At 54.8% G+C, this 18,265-nt stretch overlaps 1 protein-coding gene across 1 annotated transcript in view; it reads left to right on the top strand.

Annotated features, from left to right (window-relative positions):
• Positions 1-17,487, top strand: part of PTPRS (protein tyrosine phosphatase, receptor type, S) — a 69,513-nt gene extending 52,026 nt beyond the window's left edge. Inside the window, exons 10-28 of the mRNA XM_011943481.1 lie at positions 275-372; positions 1,261-1,514; positions 2,161-2,254; positions 2,360-2,575; positions 3,068-3,225; positions 3,744-3,755; positions 4,010-4,122; positions 6,934-7,031; positions 7,132-7,255; positions 7,838-8,013; positions 8,095-8,214; positions 10,100-10,254; positions 10,340-10,625; positions 10,822-11,000; positions 11,737-11,863; positions 11,948-12,073; positions 14,570-14,724; positions 14,905-15,040; positions 16,140-17,487. Of these exons, the coding sequence (XP_011798871.1) occupies positions 275-372; positions 1,261-1,514; positions 2,161-2,254; positions 2,360-2,575; positions 3,068-3,225; positions 3,744-3,755; positions 4,010-4,122; positions 6,934-7,031; positions 7,132-7,255; positions 7,838-8,013; positions 8,095-8,214; positions 10,100-10,254; positions 10,340-10,625; positions 10,822-11,000; positions 11,737-11,863; positions 11,948-12,073; positions 14,570-14,724; positions 14,905-15,040; positions 16,140-16,208 (2,696 nt within the window). The 3' untranslated portion in view covers positions 16,209-17,487. The remainder of the gene's footprint in view (positions 1-274; positions 373-1,260; positions 1,515-2,160; positions 2,255-2,359; positions 2,576-3,067; positions 3,226-3,743; positions 3,756-4,009; positions 4,123-6,933; positions 7,032-7,131; positions 7,256-7,837; positions 8,014-8,094; positions 8,215-10,099; positions 10,255-10,339; positions 10,626-10,821; positions 11,001-11,736; positions 11,864-11,947; positions 12,074-14,569; positions 14,725-14,904; positions 15,041-16,139) is intronic.
• Positions 17,488-18,265: the final 778 nt, after the last annotated feature.

The following is an 18,265-nucleotide window of genomic DNA, read 5'->3' as shown; positions in this document are numbered from 1 at the left end:
CACGCCGCCCGGTGCTAGGCACTCACGGGGCCTCTTCCTCCTCCTCCACCTTCTCTCTGCAGCTTCTGCAGCCGCGCCGTCTCCCGAAGCAGGGACTTGGGACAGGACAGGGCAGGGCCGGGCCAGGGCCAGGCAGGAAGGCCGTGGGCATGGGCACAGCGGACGACAGGGAGCGCCTGGGCCGCCCCACCCCACCCCGCTTCACGCCGCCCGGTGCTAGGCACTCACGGGGCCTCTCTTCTGCTCTCTCCCTGCTCGGCCACCTCCCTGGCAGTCTCGCCCAAGAACTTCAAGGTGAAAATGATCATGAAGACATCGGTTCTGCTCAGCTGGGAGTTCCCGGACAACTACAACTCGCCCACGCCGTACAAGGTGCGACTGCCCAGCCAGCAGACAGACAGGCAGGCAGGCAGGCAGGCAGGCAGGGTCAGGGGCTGTAGTTCGGCAGGGGTTAAGGCTCAGTTTGGAGTTGGTGTGAAGTCAGGGATCAGGGCTCAGTCAAAGATGGGCCTCAGCTAGGATTGAGGCTTAGTCAATACTGGGAATCAGACTTGGGGCCCAGCTGGAATTGAGGTCAGTTGGGATTGGGGTTCAGTCAATACTGGGGATCAGTGTTGGGCTCAACCTTGGATTGTGACTTAGCTGGGACTGAGGTTCAGTCTGGGATTAAGATTTAGTCCATATTGGAAATCAGAGTTGGGGCTCAGCCTTAGATCGTGGCTCAGCTGGGACTGAAGCATAGTCAAGATTGGGACTCAGAGTTGGTACTTAGCCTGAGGTCGGAGTTTAGTCTGGAGTTGGTGCCAAGTCTGGGATCGGAGGTCAGCCTGGGATTGAGATTCAGTGTGAGATCAGGAATCAGTCTAGGATCAGATCTCAGAGTTAAGTTTCCACCTAGGGTCAGGGCTCAGCTGGAATTCAGGATTAGTCTGGATTCAGGGTTCAGTGGGATTAGGGCTCAGTCAGGACTGGGGATTCAGCATGGGATCAGGGCTCAGTCAAAGTGGTTTTCTACCTAGGGTCAGGGCTCAGCTGGAATTTAGGCACATCTGGGGTCAGGGTTCAGTGAGGTTGGGGCTCAGTCAGAGTTGGGAACTCAGCCTGGAATCAGGGATCAGTCAATGTTGGATTTCTGCCTAGGGTCAGGGTTCAGTGGGATCAGAGCTCCGTCAGGGTGGGGAACTCAGCCTGGAGCTGGGGCTCAATCCACGGGCAGGTGTTGAGCCCACCAGACCCTGCTGAGCTAGCCCTGGTCCACAGATCCAGTACAACGGGCTCACACTGGATGTGGATGGCCGCACCACCAAGAAGCTCATCACACACCTCAAGCCCCACACCTTCTATAACTTTGTGCTGACCAATCGCGGCAGCAGCCTGGGTGGCCTCCAGCAGACAGTCACCGCCTGGACCGCCTTCAACCTGCTCAACGGCAAGCCGAGCGTTGCCCCCAAGCCCGACGCCGACGGCTTCATCATGGTGTATCTTCCTGACGGCCAGAGCCCCGTGCCTGTCCAGTATGCTCACCCCCATACTCTGGGTTCCTTGTCACTCCCATCAGGCTGCTATGTGGCTGGAGCAAGACATGTGCCCTCTCTGTGCCTCAGTTTCCTTGTCTATGAAACACAGACCCTATCAGCCCCAGTTCATGGGGTCGTCCAAGATTCAGTGCTTCTCATGGGCCATTGTCACTAAATGTGCCCTGTGTCTGCTCTTCCATCATTTCCTGATACCCTATATTCCTGACCCTCCACTGGGTAATACTAGGGTCCCTGAAAGGATTTGGTTCTGGGCTTCCCAACTGGTGGGGAGGCAAAGCTGCGAGTCCCCAGTGGGGAGAGGAGCACTCTGCCTCAGAGGCAGAGAAGATTTAAGGGCTACAAGGCTATGTGGGCATTGAAGCTGGGGCTTTGAAGGATGTATAGGAGTTCAATAATGAGAATTACATGAAGTAAGCCTTCTAGGCAGAAAGTACAGCATGATCCAAGGCCTGGAGGCCTGAGTCAGCAACTGTGGCATTTATGGATGGGGCACAGGGGAATAGGCTCATTGTATGAACAGAAGGGAAGACCCAGAGAAACAGCCTCCCCCATTTGCCCCATGTAGCATCCCTTGGTCATCCCTATCGACGGCCCCCTTTGACTCTTACCCTTCTCCCTACAGGAGCTATTTCATTGTGATGGTGCCACTGCGCAAGTCTCGTGGAGGCCAATTCCTGACCCCACTGGGTAGCCCGGAGGACATGGATCTGGAGGAGGTGAGGGCCTGGGGCCAAACCTGCAGGGCCCAGATATGTCCCAGCTTTGACGTGCTCTGTTGCTCCCAGCTGAGCTCTGAGCCACCCATGACTCTGTTCCCGCAGCTCATCCAGGACATCTCACGGCTACAGAGGCGCAGCCTGCGGCACTCGCGTCAGCTAGAGGTGCCCCGACCCTATATCGCAGCTCGCTTCTCTGTGCTGCCACCCACCTTCCATCCCGGCGACCAGAAGCAGTATGGCGGCTTCGATAACCGCGGCCTGGAGCCTGGCCACCGCTATGTCCTCTTTGTGCTTGCTGTGCTTCAGAAGAGTGAGCCTGTAAGTCCTGAAGGGTGTCTGCCAGACACACCTCTGAATGAGGCAGACCCCATTTCCCAGGGCCTTGACCTCAAAACCAGAGGCAGATCCTCTGTGGTCAGTCACAGGCAGCTCCCTGTGGTCAGAGCTGGGCAGTGAGGAAGACTTGGGAGTGGAGGGATCCTGAAACGAAGGTTTCTTAAGAGGAAGAGACCTTCCAAGGTCTGGGGCGTTGAGGGGTGAGTAGGAGTTCAACAAAGAAAAAGCATCCCAGGATTTGCATGTAGAAAGGTCTGGGAGGTACAGAAAGGATTTCAGAGTGGCTGGAGCAGAGAAGGGAATGGGAAGAGCAAAGACTGGCAGGGACCAGGTCATATGGGCCATCAGGGTCAAGGTTCTAGGAATATAGAAGGATCTAAAGCAGGGGAGAAGCATGGGTTTGTGTTTGAGAGAGACCCATCTGGCCACTGCAAGGAGGGTGGACACTGATGGAGACCCCCCCTTTCCCTGCAGACTTTTGCAGCCAGTCCCTTCTCAGACCCCTTCCAGCTGGATAACCCGGACCCCCAGCCCATCGTGGATGGCGAGGAGGGGCTTATCTGGGTGATTGGGCCTGTGCTGGCCGTGGTCTTCATAATCTGCATTGTCATTGCTATCCTGCTCTACAAGAAGTAAGCCCTGTGTCTTCCCTGACTTGACAGCAGGGAGGGCTTCCTGGAAAAGGAGGGAGGACTTGTCTCAGAGAATCATCACTAAGGGTCTCTGTTGTACACGTGGGGAAATCGAAATTCAGAGAGGTTAAGCCACTTGATCAAGGTCACACAGCATGGGAATGGCAGAGCTAAGGCTCAAAGCAGGCCAGTGGCTTGGCTTCTCCTGTTAACCCCCATCTTCACCTCCGCAAGATGATTTGGGGTAGAGGCTGCCTGTATCCAAGTTCAATGAGGATAGCAGTTGTAGTGGCCCCATGGGGCATGTCCCAGCTTAGAAAGGGAGGGCTGAGATAAACCTCCTTGTGGTATCGATAGGCAGGGGGACAAACAAGAAAGAGGGACGCCATTTTCCAGAGGAGACCAAAGCTCAGGGAGGTTAAGGAAGCCACTGAGTCATAGAACAAGCCCTTTGTGGCCAGCATACCCTCACCTTTCTCTTTTCCCCCCTTCTCACCTGTGTCTGCTTTCGGGAACAGCAAACCTGACAGGTAAGAACCAGCCCTGCCCCCTGGAGGCTTCAGGCAAGAGGAGGAGGACAGGGAATGGGTTGATACTGTGCCCACGGGAGAGGGGATGTCTGGCTGCCCCCACAGCTTGTACATGTATCTGTACTTGGTCCTGGAAACCCCAGTCATATGGGTATACAGTCCTTTTCCTACCACACATTCCTGGGGCCTGAACTGTGTTCACACATGAACATGTGCCAGTACTAACTGGACTGTTCTGCTTGCTTCTCCTAAAGTAAACGCAAGGACTCAGAACCTCGCACCAAATGCCTCCTGAACAATGCTGACCTCGCCCCTCACCACCCCAAGGACCCTGTGGAAATGAGACGCATTAACTTCCAGACTCCAGGTATGTACTTATCCCTGGTACCAGGGATACCGCCAACAGGGGAGATAGCTGGTGAGAAGCAGTAGCTGCCACCCTGGGGGCCCCTCATTGGCCCCCTCTGAACTGTGCTTGGTACAGCCACATTCTTGATTCCCAAATACCTCCCACCCTACATGGATCTGGGCTTGAAACTCAGGTTGGTTCTGCTTAAAACCAAGTGAGACCTTTTTAAGTTAACTTTTAACTGATGGCTGCTGTCCTCTTCAGAAGCCTAAAGAAGATGTTTAAAAATTTAAAAAAACGGAGAAAACACAAAACTACCCCTCATTTCTTTGGGCAGAAAGAGCTGTTCTTCTGTTTATCTCTCTAGTTTTAATGTTCCTCAGTGGTGAGAGTTAAGGTTTGCCCTCAGCCATTTTCCACACTCCCTTGGGATATATCCCTAGCAAGGTACAGAAATTATACCTGCCCCACGCCTTGTACCTCTTCCCACCATGGGTGCTGGGGCTCATGCCTCTTTACAGTTCCCTATAAAGTCACCTGCCAGTCAAGGAGAACTGAATCAAGGTCTTATCCTTGATCCTTTCCATGTATGATTCACAAACGCCACCATCACCCCCCTCTTCATGGGTTCATGCCAGCTGCTGCTAACCAAGTAAGAAATTTTTCATTTTACTGATGGCTGCTATTCTCCTTATGGGTCCACAGCCTGGTTACATCTGTCCTTCTGACTGTACCGGTCTCCACTTCCTATCTCTGAACTGGTTCATATTAACTCTATTTTCCACCCAAACGGAGATTTTAAACATTTGTATTTAACTGATGTCTTTAGTCTTCCTTAAAGCCTCATGCACAGCCTCACATGCCATTCCTGATGTACTTTCTTCTTTTTGTCTCTGGACTGGCTTGTGTCACTTCTGTTTTCATCCAAATGAGGAGTTTGACCATTCGTATGTAACTGATGACTGCCGTCCTCATAAAGGGATCATACAGGGCCTCATGTATCACCCCTCGTGTATTCTCTTCCCTTTCTTACCTCTGTACTGATTCATGTTGCTTTGGTTTTTCAGCCAAATGAGGATTTTAAATGTGCATGTAACTGATAGCTGCAGTCTTGTAAAGGGATCATGAAGAGTTTCATAATTCACTGCTAATGTGCTCCCGTTTCATTTCTGTCTCTGGACTAGCTTATGTCTGTTCTGTTTCCATCCAAATAAGGATTTTCAACATGTGCATTTAACTGATGGCTGCTGTCCTCTTTGAAGCTCATGGCATGGGCCCATATGTCCTTTCCCTGCTCCCCCAGCTTCTCCTTCACCATCCTGCATCCTCCTTCCTCAGAATGCCCTCTGCTGACCTCAACAGAGGGGACCCAAGGCCAGGCTGGTCTGGGGGAGGGGATTTGTAGACGGAAGAACCTAGCACTTTGGAGTCCTTCCAGAGTGACGGGTCAAGACCAGGACTGACTGGTGTCCAGCCAGAGGGGTACACAGTTAGCAGCTATCGTGAGTCCACAGGTGGGGACCCAGGTGGCTGTACGTCCCCCACGTTGTCCGCATTGCTTCTGCCCTTTGCATCCGCCAGCCAGTGAGGGGTGGGGGAGGCAGAGGTGGAACCCCCCCCCACCCCCTGCATGTTTTCATTTATTTATTGTTTGCTGTTTGCAGATTCAGGCCTCAGGAGCCCCCTCAGGGAGCCGGGGTTTCACTTTGAAAGTTAGTTTCTGTGTCTGTTTTTGGCTTCCTTTCTCCCCCCCTGTTCGTTTCCTCTTTGGTTTCTCCATCCTGCCTCCTGTCTCTGTCCACGCGCCCACCCACCGCCGGCCCTTGCCCACCTGTCCTGTGCTGGCTCCTGGAAGAGGGCAGGGGGTTGGTCCATTGGGCCCTTAGGTGGCTGTGTGTTACTGCTGTGTGTGTGGTGTGTATGTGTGTGTCAGGGATGTGGGTGAGGCACGTATGTACCCAGGACGTGCCCACGTGACAGGCAGGCCCCTTAGATGTGAGCTCTTGGGGGGTACCCAGGGCAGCTGGGGACACATGAGAGGCTCAGAACATCAGATGTTACCAACTGGCCTGGAAACCACGTGAGAGCTGAACATCCGGTGCACAGGTCCCAGGAGAGGTCAGGGTTCTGCAGACCCAGATATCGGGAAGGGAGAATTGAGCCCACACCCAGCACCTCCAGCAGCCATCCAGGGGGGCTTGAAAGGATAAGAGCTCTCAGGCCAGGGCCTGCTTGCACCTGCTTCTGCCCCAAACAAGCGCAGGGACAGATGGGGGCCCCTCACTCCCCTCACATCCACGCACACATACTGTTACACCTCTCCAGTCCCTCACCTCTACCTGGAAGAGGATTTAGTGCCTCTAATCCCAGAGGGACAGTAAGGGGTGTCAGTTGCCCACCCAAGGACAGTATTTCCAAAGCCCAGCCAGCTGCATCTGCCGTTTAATTTCTGTGCCACAGACTTGCTTCTTGGCTCAAGGCACTGGGAGCTTGACATCTCCAGGGTGACCCTTCTGCCAGCCCCTGCACCCCCAGCCTGGTCAGAAGGAAGCAGGATGTGCCAACGCTGTGATCCAGGCCCCTCCAGGGGTATCAGGCTGTGCCCCGAGCAGCGGCCTCAAACCTGCTGCCTTTAGAGTCCCCTAGGCCTGGGGTCCCAGCCCCTTCGTGAGCCACCCTGAGTCTTCCCCTCCTGCAAGCCCCACCCCAGCCACGCCCTTCTAACCGCAGCTCGCCCATTGCAGACTCACACGTAGAGCACCCCCTTCTCCCCAGTCCCTGACTGGCCCCCCAGTGACCAACCCCGGCGGGGTCTGCTCCATCCTGTAGGTATGCTTAGCCACCCACCAATCCCCATCGCAGACATGGCAGAGCACACGGAGCGGCTCAAGGCCAACGACAGCCTCAAGCTCTCCCAGGAGTATGAGGTGAGCCCGCCCTCCGTCGCCCGCCCTCCGCCTCCCGCCCTCATCACTTTGGCCTCACAGGCAGCTACCCTGATACCCACGCCGTCCCCTTCCTCTCCAGTCCATCGACCCTGGACAGCAGTTCACATGGGAACATTCCAACCTGGAAGTGAACAAGCCGAAGAACCGGTACGCCAACGTCATCGCCTATGACCACTCCCGCGTCATCCTCCAGCCCATTGAAGGTAGCTCAGAGACCCCCGGACTTAACCTGCCCTTCCTTACTGCACAGAAAGTGCTAGATCCCATGTCTCCCCTTGGCCACTGAGGCCTGATTCTGGTCATAGACCTGCTCCAGCTCCAGCTGGAGGCCACTGGGCATCTTTAGATATGTATTTAACTGATGGCTGCTCTATTAGATAAGTATTTAACTGATGGCTGCTGTCTCTAACATGGCTTCATCTTTCCTTCTGCATCAGTTGTGATCAATCAGAGCAGTTCTGCTGCCCAGGGGACGTTTGGCAGTGTCCAAGGACATCTTTGATTGTCACATCTTGGGGGGAAGAAATGTTGCTGGCACGGAGTGGGTGGAGGGCAGGGATGCTGCTCAGCACCCTGTAGTGCGCAGAACGGCCCCACCACAGAGAGCAATCTGGTCCCAAATGGTGATAGCACGGAAGGGGAGAAACTGTGAAGTACACGTCCCATGGTCACCTCAAGGACAGTCTGGGAGCAGTCAGAGTGAACTTCGAGGAAGTGGTTGGCCAGACAGAGCCAACCTGGCAAGACAGCCCCCACAGATCCCTGGCCTCTCACCCCGGCTGCAGGCATCGTGGGTAGTGATTACATCAATGCCAACTACGTGGATGGCTACCGGCGTCAGAACGCGTACATTGCCACGCAGGGGCCGCTGCCCGAGACCTTTGGGGACTTCTGGCGTATGGTGTGGGAGCAGCGGTCGGCCACCATCGTCATGATGACGCGGCTGGAGGAGAAGTCACGGGTGAGCCTCGGACCCCACGGCCCTCAAGCCCTCGCCGGCCAGCCTGGCCCTTGCTGACGCCTCTTCTCTTGCCCGGTCTAGATCAAGTGTGATCAGTACTGGCCCAACAGAGGCACGGAGATCTACGGCTTCATCCAGGTCACGTTGCTAGACACCATCGAGCTGGCCACGTTCTGCGTCAGAACATTCTCTCTGCACAAGGTGAAGCCCGGGCTGGGGGCTGAAGGTGGAGGAATGTGTTGGAAGGGAGGCAGAGGGCCCCAGCTTCTACCCAGGGCACTCCCCGTAGGACAGAGGGAAAGCCGAGCGTGTCTACCCAGACTGACTTCATTCTCATGGAGCCCACTTCCGTGGAGGGGGAAACTGAGGCTCAGAGAGGACACTGCTTGTTTCCACCCACGGCAGGTGGACAAAGCCGGCAGAGCCCAACTCAGCAATGAGCCTGATTTCCTCTGGCCTTTACTCATGCCCCAGGTCCTCTTTGCCTACTGTCCTCTGGCCTCACCCAGCTTGAGCCTGTGGTGGGGCATCAGCAGGGCCCCAGCCCTGCCTTCAAGGAGTGTCCAGACAGAGATGGACAGATACTGGCAGCCCTGCAAAGTCAGGGCTGGGATGGAGAAGATCTTTTAGATATGTATTTAACTGATGGCTGCTGTCCATAGTGTGGTTCCATCTGTTTTTCTCCATCTGTGGTTCTGAATTAGGACAATTCTGCCATCCAGGGGACATTTGTTATTGTTATAAGGGGGAGGGGAGGCGCTACTGGCACCATGATGTATCCCCAACACCCAGCCAGGTCACTGCACCGTCAGGCACCTGCTTGATCTAAGTACCAGAAAACTGAGTACATGGACAAGAGTGAGTGAGAATTCTTGGTTCAGTCACACACATTAAGCACGTGTTATGTCTCATTCGCTAACCTGGACACAAGCACACAACAGGGACCTAAACAGACAAAACGTTCTGCCCTTGGGGGACTTAACAGTCTAGTATACAAGACACAGACCACGACTATGAAACATCAAGAAAGTTTACGTGTTAAAGGAGAAAATAAAGGAGAAAAACAGTGTCCGGGACCTGGAAGAGGGTATGATAGGGAAATCTGGGGGAAGAGCATTTCAGGTAAGAGGGTGTAGCCTATGCAGAGGCCCTGGGGCAGGACCGTGCCTGGCGTGTTAGAGGAACAGCGGGGAGGGCAGGGAGGGGACAGGGCAGGTCGTGCAGGATCCTGTGGGCCTTGGGGAAGACTTGGGCTTCGACCGTGTGGGAGGCAGGAGCCATGGAGGGCTGTGGGCAGAGGAGGGACCAGATCTGACTCAGGCACTCAGGTGCCCTCTGGCTGCTGCAGGGAGGACAGACTGAGGGGCTTGGGTGGGAGCCAAGGTCTGGGGCAAAGAGGGTGGTGACAGTTCTAGACCAGGTTGGCCTCCATGGAGAAGAGGAGCAGTTGGATCGGGATAGACTTTGAAGGCAGAGCCGACAGTCCTGGGTGAGGTGTTAGATGTGAGAGGGGAGAGTTAAGGGTGACTCTCAATCTGTGGCCAGAGTGCCCAGAAGGTTGGAGCCATTTGGAGCCACCTTCAGCTAAGATGGGGGAGCAGGTTTGGGATGAAGGCCAGATACAGTTGACCATGTTGTGTGTGAAGAGTACACAAGACTCTCTACTTGGAAAAGTCCAGGGGCGGCTAGAACCCAAGTCAGGCACTTAGGGACATGGAGACTGGGAGGTGCAGACATGGGCATTTTTTTTTAGACGGAGTTTCGCTCTTGTTGCCCAGGCTGGGGTGCAATGGTGCAATCTCCACCTCCTGGGTTCAAGCGATTCTCCTGCCTCAACCTCCCGAGGAGCTGGGATTCCAGGCATGCACCACCACGCTCGGCTAATTTTGTATTTTTAGTAGAGACGGGGTTTCACCATGTTGGTCAGGCTAGTCTTGAACTCCTGACCTCAGATAATCCACCCACCTCAGCCTCCCAAAGTGCTGGGATTACAGGCATGAGCCACCGTGCCCAGCCATTTGGGCATTTTCAGCACATGGGCGGCAGGGTGAGCCAGAGTGACAGGTGACATCCTTGTGGTCCCCAGAATGGCTCCAGTGAGAAACGCGAGGTCCGCCAGTTCCAGTTTACGGCGTGGCCAGACCACGGCGTGCCTGAATACCCAACGCCCTTCCTGGCTTTCCTGCGGAGAGTCAAGACCTGCAACCCACCAGATGCTGGCCCCGTCGTGGTTCACTGCAGGTACGTCCACCCCACTTTGCCCCGTCCGCTTCCCCCGGCCCCCGCAGCCCAGCAGCCCCTGAACTCCACGTGGCTGTCCCCGCAGTGCTGGCGTGGGCCGTACAGGCTGCTTTATCGTCATCGACGCCATGCTTGAGCGGATCAAGCCAGAGAAGACAGTCGATGTCTATGGCCACGTGACGCTCATGAGGTCCCAGCGCAACTACATGGTGCAGACGGAGGACCAGTACAGCTTCATCCACGAGGCCCTGCTGGAGGCCGTGGGCTGTGGCAACACAGAAGTACCGGCACGCAGCCTCTATGCCTACATCCAGAAGCTGGCCCAGGTGGAGCCTGGCGAGCACGTCACTGGCATGGAACTCGAGTTCAAGGTGCCAGCGGGGTGGAGGCTGCCATGGGCAGGGTGGGGAGGAGGCCCAAAGAGCCGAAACTCAGGCTCGCCCCGAGCAATGGGGACTAGAAGATGGCGGCGGGGTGCCCCTACCTACCTATCCACCATTGGTACTCCAGCTGAAAGCGTAGCCTTCCTCATCCTAACGGTGGCCCTTGGCCGCCTCCTCCCCACAGCGGCTGGCCAACTCCAAGGCCCACACGTCACGCTTCATCAGTGCCAATCTGCCTTGTAACAAGTTCAAGAACCGCCTGGTGAACATCATGCCCTATGAGAGTACACGAGTGTGTCTGCAGCCCATCCGGGGTGTGGAGGGCTCTGACTACATCAACGCCAGCTTCATCGATGGCTACAGGTAGGTGTCACGCCGTTCTCACCTCGGGGCCCCAGAAGGACCCCATCTCTGCTTTCAAGAGGCCTCCAGTCTTGTGGGAGACAGAGCTGGAGAGATACTGGCAGTTCTGAGCTGTTTAAATACACATCTTTAGATGTATATTTAACCGACGGCTGCTGTCCATGTGATTCCATCTGTTCTTCTCTATCAGTGGTTCTCCACTGGGGTAATTCTGACACCCCAGGGATATTTCCTATTGTCATGATTACTACTCCCGGCACTGACTGGGGGGACCAGCATCCTACAGTACACAGGACCGCTTGTCCCAGAGAACAGTCTAATACCAAATGTCAATAGCACTGAGATTGAGAAATCCTGGCAACAGAGGGGAGGGCGTTCCGGGCAGAGGGTGCCACACGTGCGAGGGCCCGGAGCTGAGAACTGGGCCCATGCAAGCAGCTAAAAGTAGGGCAGTGGCCCTTGAAGGAGGTGGAGGGAAGAAATCAGGAGAGGTTAGTGGACAGTCCCACAGCTTTGTCAAGGGGTTTGAATTTGTCATGAGGCTGGTGGTTTCCCCGCGTGCAAAATGGGATCACCAGGAGGGGACATGGTGCACCCGGCATCCATTCCTGGCAGGCAGTTGGGGTGGTAGGTGTAGCTGTTGCCGGCTTGGTCCTGACCCTCCCAGGGCAGCATCAGGTGAGGACCACGCTGGGTCTCCCCGCCGGCCCTGGGCTCACACACCCCATGCCTGCAGGCAGCAAAAGGCCTACATCGCGACACAGGGGCCGCTGGCAGAGACCACAGAAGACTTCTGGCGCATGCTGTGGGAGAACAATTCGACCATCGTGGTGATGCTGACCAAGCTGCGGGAGATGGGCCGGGTAAGCCAGGGACCACGGCGGGGAAGGTCGCGGACCAGACTGTGGCTCAGACAGCACTGACCACGGCCACCCTCTCCTCTGCAGGAGAAGTGTCACCAGTACTGGCCGGCCGAGCGCTCTGCCCGCTACCAGTACTTTGTGGTAGATCCGATGGCAGAATACAACATGCCTCAGTATATTCTGCGAGAGTTCAAGGTCACAGATGCCAGGGTGAGTCTAGAGACAGATTGGCGGGAGGGGCTGGAGCCAGACTGGGCCCCACAGGCTGTTGCCTTAGTGATCTGGAAAGGGCTGTCCTGTTTGGTGATGGATACGAAGGCCGAGGGTTAGGGATAAGCGCTAGGAAGCAGGAGAAATGTTAGCTGACCAGTGGGCCACTCGCTCCTCCCGCCGCATAGGTGGAAGAGAGGGTCTTGTCTCCACTCACTAGGGAACATGGTCCCAGGGGATGATATTCAAGGAAATGAATGGGGCTTTCCCCTGGAAGCAGCCACCTGCGGAGGATGATATTAAAAGGCTGAAAGGGACTTGAGGAATTGAGGGTGATGGGTGGTAGACGGGGGACAAGGAGAGTCAGAGGGTGGGGATTGGCACCGTTGGGTGAGGAGAGATGAGTATGGATGGTGTTGGCTCAATGAAGGACTGCAGTGTCAGGTGGAGGGAGAAAGGCCACGTATTAGGTGGCAACAGATGAAGACTCATAGTGGAAGGTGGCCCTGTTGGGTGACAAAGGATCCAAGTTAGTGGTGGAAGATCGATGATGGTAGAGAATGCAGTGAGGGGATGATAGAGGATGGGGAATGTTGGCCAAGTTGATGCCAAAGGATGGTGAAGCCCGCTGAACGAACAGCAATCACTGGGTATCGTGCTGCAAGCAGTGCAAGATGGTGCCCTTGGAGGGCTGGAATCTGGAAATGGAGAGAAGAACACTTGCATAACAGGATGGAGAATGTCAGTGGAATGTGGTAGTTTGGGTCAGTGAAGGATGATGCTTTCTCAGTGGTGGATGGAGAAAGACAGAATTGGAGGAGGGTGAATGTTTGGCCAGCAGGGGGTGGAGAAAATCAATGGGAAACACTTTGACTAAGAAAGGACAGTAAACCATCAGTAGTCAATGGTATAAACCAATGGGTAGTACAAGATTAAGGAAGATGGGGTTGGGAAAGGAGATTTTGGAAAATGTAAAACATCAGGGAAAGATGGTACATTGGGCCGGGCGCGGTGGCTCAAGCCTGTAATCCCAGCACTCTGGGAGGCCGAGACGGGCGGATCACAAGAGGTCAGGAGATCGAGACCATCCTGGCTAACATGGTGAAACCCCGTCTCCACTAAAAAATACAAAAAACTAGCCGGGCGAGGTGGCGGGCGCCTGTAGTCCCAGCTACTCGGGAGGCTGAGGCAGGAGAATGGCGTGAACGCGGGAGGTGGAGCTTGCAGTGAGCTGAGATCCGGCCACTGCACTCCAGCCTGGGTGACAGAGCGAGACTCCGTCTCAAAAAAAAAAAAAAAAAAAAGAACAAGGTAGATGATGGGGAATGGAGAATGTCAGTGGAAGATGGTACCCTTGGATGGTGGAGAGTGAATTGTTAGTGATGGATGGTGGAAAATGGTGCCATTGAGTTGTGAAGGATGGAAGATGGCAGAGAATGATGTGGTTGGATGGCACCACTGGGTGGTGGAAAAAGAGACTGGAAAGAGGAATGGTTGAGTAGTGGGGAATGAAGACAGTCAGTGGAAGATCCCATCATTGAATGGTTAGGGATGAGTTACCAAGAGGGGATGGTGGTAGATGATGGAAGATGATGGTGTTGGGTCAAACTGTTGGATGGCAGAAGGTAATGAGTTACCAGGGGTGGATGGTGGAAAATAGCACCATTGGATGGCAAAGGATGAATGATAATGGCAGTAGGTTGTAGAAGATAGTGTTGGATGATTTTGGGTGGTGAAATGAGTTACCAGTGGTGGATGGTAGAAGATGGTGTTGGATGGAACTGTTGTGTAACAGAAGATGAGTTACCAGCAGTGGGTGGTAGAAATGGCACCATTATCGGATGGTGGAAGATGGTGTTGGATGGTGGAGGATGAAAGATGATGCCATTATTGGGTTGTAGAAGATGAATCATCCGTGATGAGCTATGGACAGTGATGGAGTGGAGTTGTGCTGTAGGGCCCTGAAATGGCACAGAGTGGAAGATGACAGAGGATCATGGTGAATAGGAGCTGGGAAGGGCAGAGCTGGGTGCACTATTGGATGGTGAAGGATGGAGGATGGAGGTGCTGGATGTCACATGGGACGTGGTGGGTTTGGGAAATGTGGGGAGAGGAACAGGTGGGTAGCAAGGAGTGGTGAGGATGAGGTTGGAGCATCTCTTGTGGAAAGCAGTACCATTGGATTGTGAAGGACAGAAAGTTATCAGGGTGAACGAATGGCGGAGAGTGTACAAAATGGGGGTGAGGGCCAGGCATGGTGGCTCATGCCTGTAATCGCAGCTAATCGGGAGGCTCAGGCAGGAGAATCACTTGAACCCTGGAGGCGGAGGTTGCAGTGAGCCGAGAGCGCGTCATTGCACTCCAGCCTGGGTGACAAGAGCGAAACTCCATCTCAAAAAAAAAAAAAAAAAATGAGGGTGAGGATAAGGAGGATGGAGAAAAATCCCCATGGTGGCTGCTGACACTGACAACAAGATTGGGCTCTCTGCACTCCAGGATGGCCAGTCCCGGACCGTCCGGCAGTTCCAGTTCACAGACTGGCCGGAACAGGGTGTGCCAAAGTCAGGGGAGGGTTTCATCGACTTCATCGGCCAGGTGCATAAGACCAAGGAGCAGTTTGGTCAGGACGGCCCCATCTCTGTCCACTGCAGGTGAGCTCCCTTGAGTGCCCCCGCTTTTGGCCCTGCTGGGGAAACTGAGGCCTGGTAGGGACAGCCCCAAGCTTAGGCTGTCCCGTCTGGGCTGTTAAGAGTCCTCGGGGAATCAGGTGGTCAGATCAGGGCTCTCCAGCACCTGCCCCTGAATGGTTGTGCTCACTTGACTTCCCCCAGTGCCGGCGTGGGCAGGACAGGCGTCTTCATCACGCTTAGCATCGTGCTGGAGCGGATGCGGTACGAAGGTGTGGTGGACATCTTTCAGACGGTGAAGATGCTACGAACCCAGCGGCCGGCCATGGTGCAGACGGAGGTAAAGACGGGACAGGGAGGGGAGGCAGCCTGGCCTCACACCCCGACTGCCCTAAGCCCCAGTTTCCTTCTCTGTGAGATGAGTACGGCCACCTGGGACTCTCTGGGTCATTGTGGGTGGACGGTCCACAGACCCCTCCCGTGCCAGAAGGGGACCAGTAACCCTCTTAACACAACAGTCGGCTGAAGGTCAGAGCCGAGAAGCAGCCCTTGGAGTGGACAGAGATGGGCTCATTGCAGTCCCCAAGTCACAGCAAGTCTGTGGCTCAGCCTGGACCCTGCCATGAACCACTGATCCTCAAGTCCAACCAATGTACAGATGAGGAAACTGAGGCCCAGACTCCTAGCTCCAAGGGGAATGTTCCAGTGGAGGGGGTTCTGAGCAGCAGCTATGTCTTAAAAGATGAGTGGGGGGACCGGGCATGGCAGCTCCCACCTGTAATCCCAGCACTTTGGGAGGCCGAGGTGGGAGGATCGCTTGAGCCCATCCTGGGCAACACAGCAAGACCCCATCTCTACAAAAAAATAAAAATGAGGCTGGATGTGGTAACTTACACCTGTAATCCCAACACTTTGGGAGGCCAAGGCAGGCGGATCACCTGAGGTCAGGGGTTCGAGACCAGCCTAGCCAACATGGCGAAACCCTGTCTCTACTAAAAATACAAAAATTAGCTGGGTGTTACAAAAATTAGCTGGGTGTGGTGGTGGGCACCTGTAATCCCAGCCACTCAGGAGGCTCAGGAAGGAGAATCGCTTGAACCCAGGAAGTGGAGGTTGCAGTGAGCCGAGATGGCGCCACTGCACTCCAGCCCGGGTGACACAGTGAGACTGTCTCAAAATAAATAAATAAAAATGAAAAGGTGAATAGGGCCTCCAGGCAGACAGGGGAGGAGAGGGCCTTCCAGGTGAAGAACGTAGCTATGTTAGGCCAGAGGTGTGGCATCGCTCACTTCATTGTGGGAGCGCTGTGGGGGCCAAAGAGACCTTCTGCAAGAGACCCGCACCAGGCTGAGGAGCTTGTCCTGCTCCTGAGGGCGATAGGGAGCCCTGGGAGGCATTAGAGCAGGGGAGGTACTAACAGTTCACCTCTGCTTCCCCAGGATGAGTACCAGTTCTGTTACCAGGCGGCACTGGAGTACCTCGGAAGCTTTGACCACTATGCAACCTAAAGCCATGGTCCCCCCGGCCTGACACCACCGGCCCCGGATGCCTCTGCCCTTCCCGGGTGGACCTCCTGAGGCCTGGACCCCCAGTGGGCAGGGCAGGAGGCGGCAGCAGCTGCGTTTCTGCACCGTTTCCGGGGACCATCAGCCCCTCAGGCCCCCCACTGGCCCCGGCCGCCCCAGCGACCTCCCTGGCACCGGCCGCCGCCTTCGAATACTTGGCACATTCCTCCTTTCCTTCCAATTCCAAAACCAGATTCCGGGGTGGGGGGCGGGGGGGAACGGTGAGCAAATAAGAGTGCTCCCCACAATCGGAGGAGGGCGGAGCACAAACCATGGACAGAGCCCTCGTCCTCCCCAGCGGTGTGGGAGGACCCGGGGGCTCCTCCCCGCCCTGCAGCCTGGGGACGCTGGGCTGGGACCAGAATCCAGCTTTCTTTTAAAACTCTCAGTGTAACTGTATCCTGTGACATTTCGTTTTTTTTTTAAATAGTGTATTTTTTTTTCCATTTTTTTTAAAGAGAAACAAACAAAAGACTTGCCAGTCAACAACTTTCAAAGAGAACAACTTTGGCTTGTTCATATTCTGTTCAAAGACAGTCTATTTTTTCACTGTAGAACGCGTCCTTGTGTGATTGATAGTTACGTTCGCAAACGCGCACACCGGGCCCACGGCTGTACCTTGGCTTGCTTTTTTTTTTTCTTTTTCTTATTTTTTCTACCATCAGAAATTTGCTTTGCCCACAGAAGAATGGGATGCCCTGTTGTCTTTTTTGGCTTTTTTTTCCCCCCTTTTTGTTTCATTTTTATAAATTAAATTTTCAGACATATCAAATACAGTTCTGAGGGTAGGGTCATGGGGGAACTCGGACCCAGCAGCGTTGGGTTCAAACCCACGGGGTACGGTTGAGGGAGACGCTGCTGTAAAAGAGAGATGACAGTGCCTCCCCCCACCCCGCCCCGAGAGCCTGAGCTATCTCCCCGTCTCCCGCCCCCAAGGAGACGGAGAGGATCCTGCTTCTTCGGGGACGGGGGCTGTATGACTGTGCTGCCCCACATCAGGGACCCTTTTCCCCCTGGGACTATGGGGCAGTTTGGGAGCAAAACCAGAAGGACGGGACCCCCTTTCCCCACCCTGAGCAAGCGAGTTGTTTCTCTTTGTACAAGGGCAGATATGCGGTTACTTTCGACACTGTTTATTCCAGCGGAAGCAGCGGGCGGTTTTCCCACCCCCGTGTATGTAGATATATCGACTTTGTATTAAAGGAAGATCGTCTGACCCCGGCCCATTGTGGAGTCTTTGTGCCACCCCTGCCTGTCCAGTCTCATCCCCGGGGTGGAGGTCGGTGGGGGCCTGGAGAGCTGATCTCATTTCCTTGTGTGAACAGAGGAGTAGTTGTTCGAGATCAGACACTGCTGAGGTGGGTGGATCACAAGGTCAGGGGTTCGAGACCAGCCTGGCCAAGATGGTGAAACCCCCGTCTCTACAACAAATACAAAAATTAGCTGGGCGCAGTGGCGGGGACCTGTAATCCCAGCTACTCAGGAGGCTGAGGCAGGAGAATCTCTTGACCCGAGAGTTGGAGGTTGCAGTGAGCCAAGATCATGCCATCACACTTCAGCCTGGGTGACAGAGCAAGACTCCATCTCAAAAAAAAAGAATTTGACCACACACCGATGAAGTGGCCAGGCCAAGATTTGAACCCAAGCCCTGGTCCTATAGGGGCTGCCTTGTGTTCGCATTCTAATAAGTGACTATGATTGAGAATTCACCATGGGCCAGTCACTCTGAGATAGAAGTTATCAACCCCTTGGCCAGGCGCAGTGGCTCACACCTGTAATCCCAGCACCAAAGGGAGGCCGAGTCAGAGGGATCACCTGAGATCGGGAGTTCAAGACCAGCCTGGCCAACATGGTGAAACCCTGTCTCTACTAAAAACACAAAAATTAGCTGGGTGTGGTGACACATGCCTGCAATCCCAGCTACTGGGGAGGCTAGGGCAGGAGAATTGCTTGAACCCGAGAGGCGGAGGTTGCAGTGAGCCGAGATCGCGTCACTGCAC

This window comes from Colobus angolensis, unplaced genomic scaffold, assembly GCF_000951035.1.
Source record: "Colobus angolensis palliatus isolate OR3802 unplaced genomic scaffold, Cang.pa_1.0 Scaffold22, whole genome shotgun sequence".
Taxonomy (NCBI): domain Eukaryota; kingdom Metazoa; phylum Chordata; class Mammalia; order Primates; family Cercopithecidae; genus Colobus; species Colobus angolensis.
This window is presented reverse-complemented; position numbering and strand designations above follow the sequence as displayed.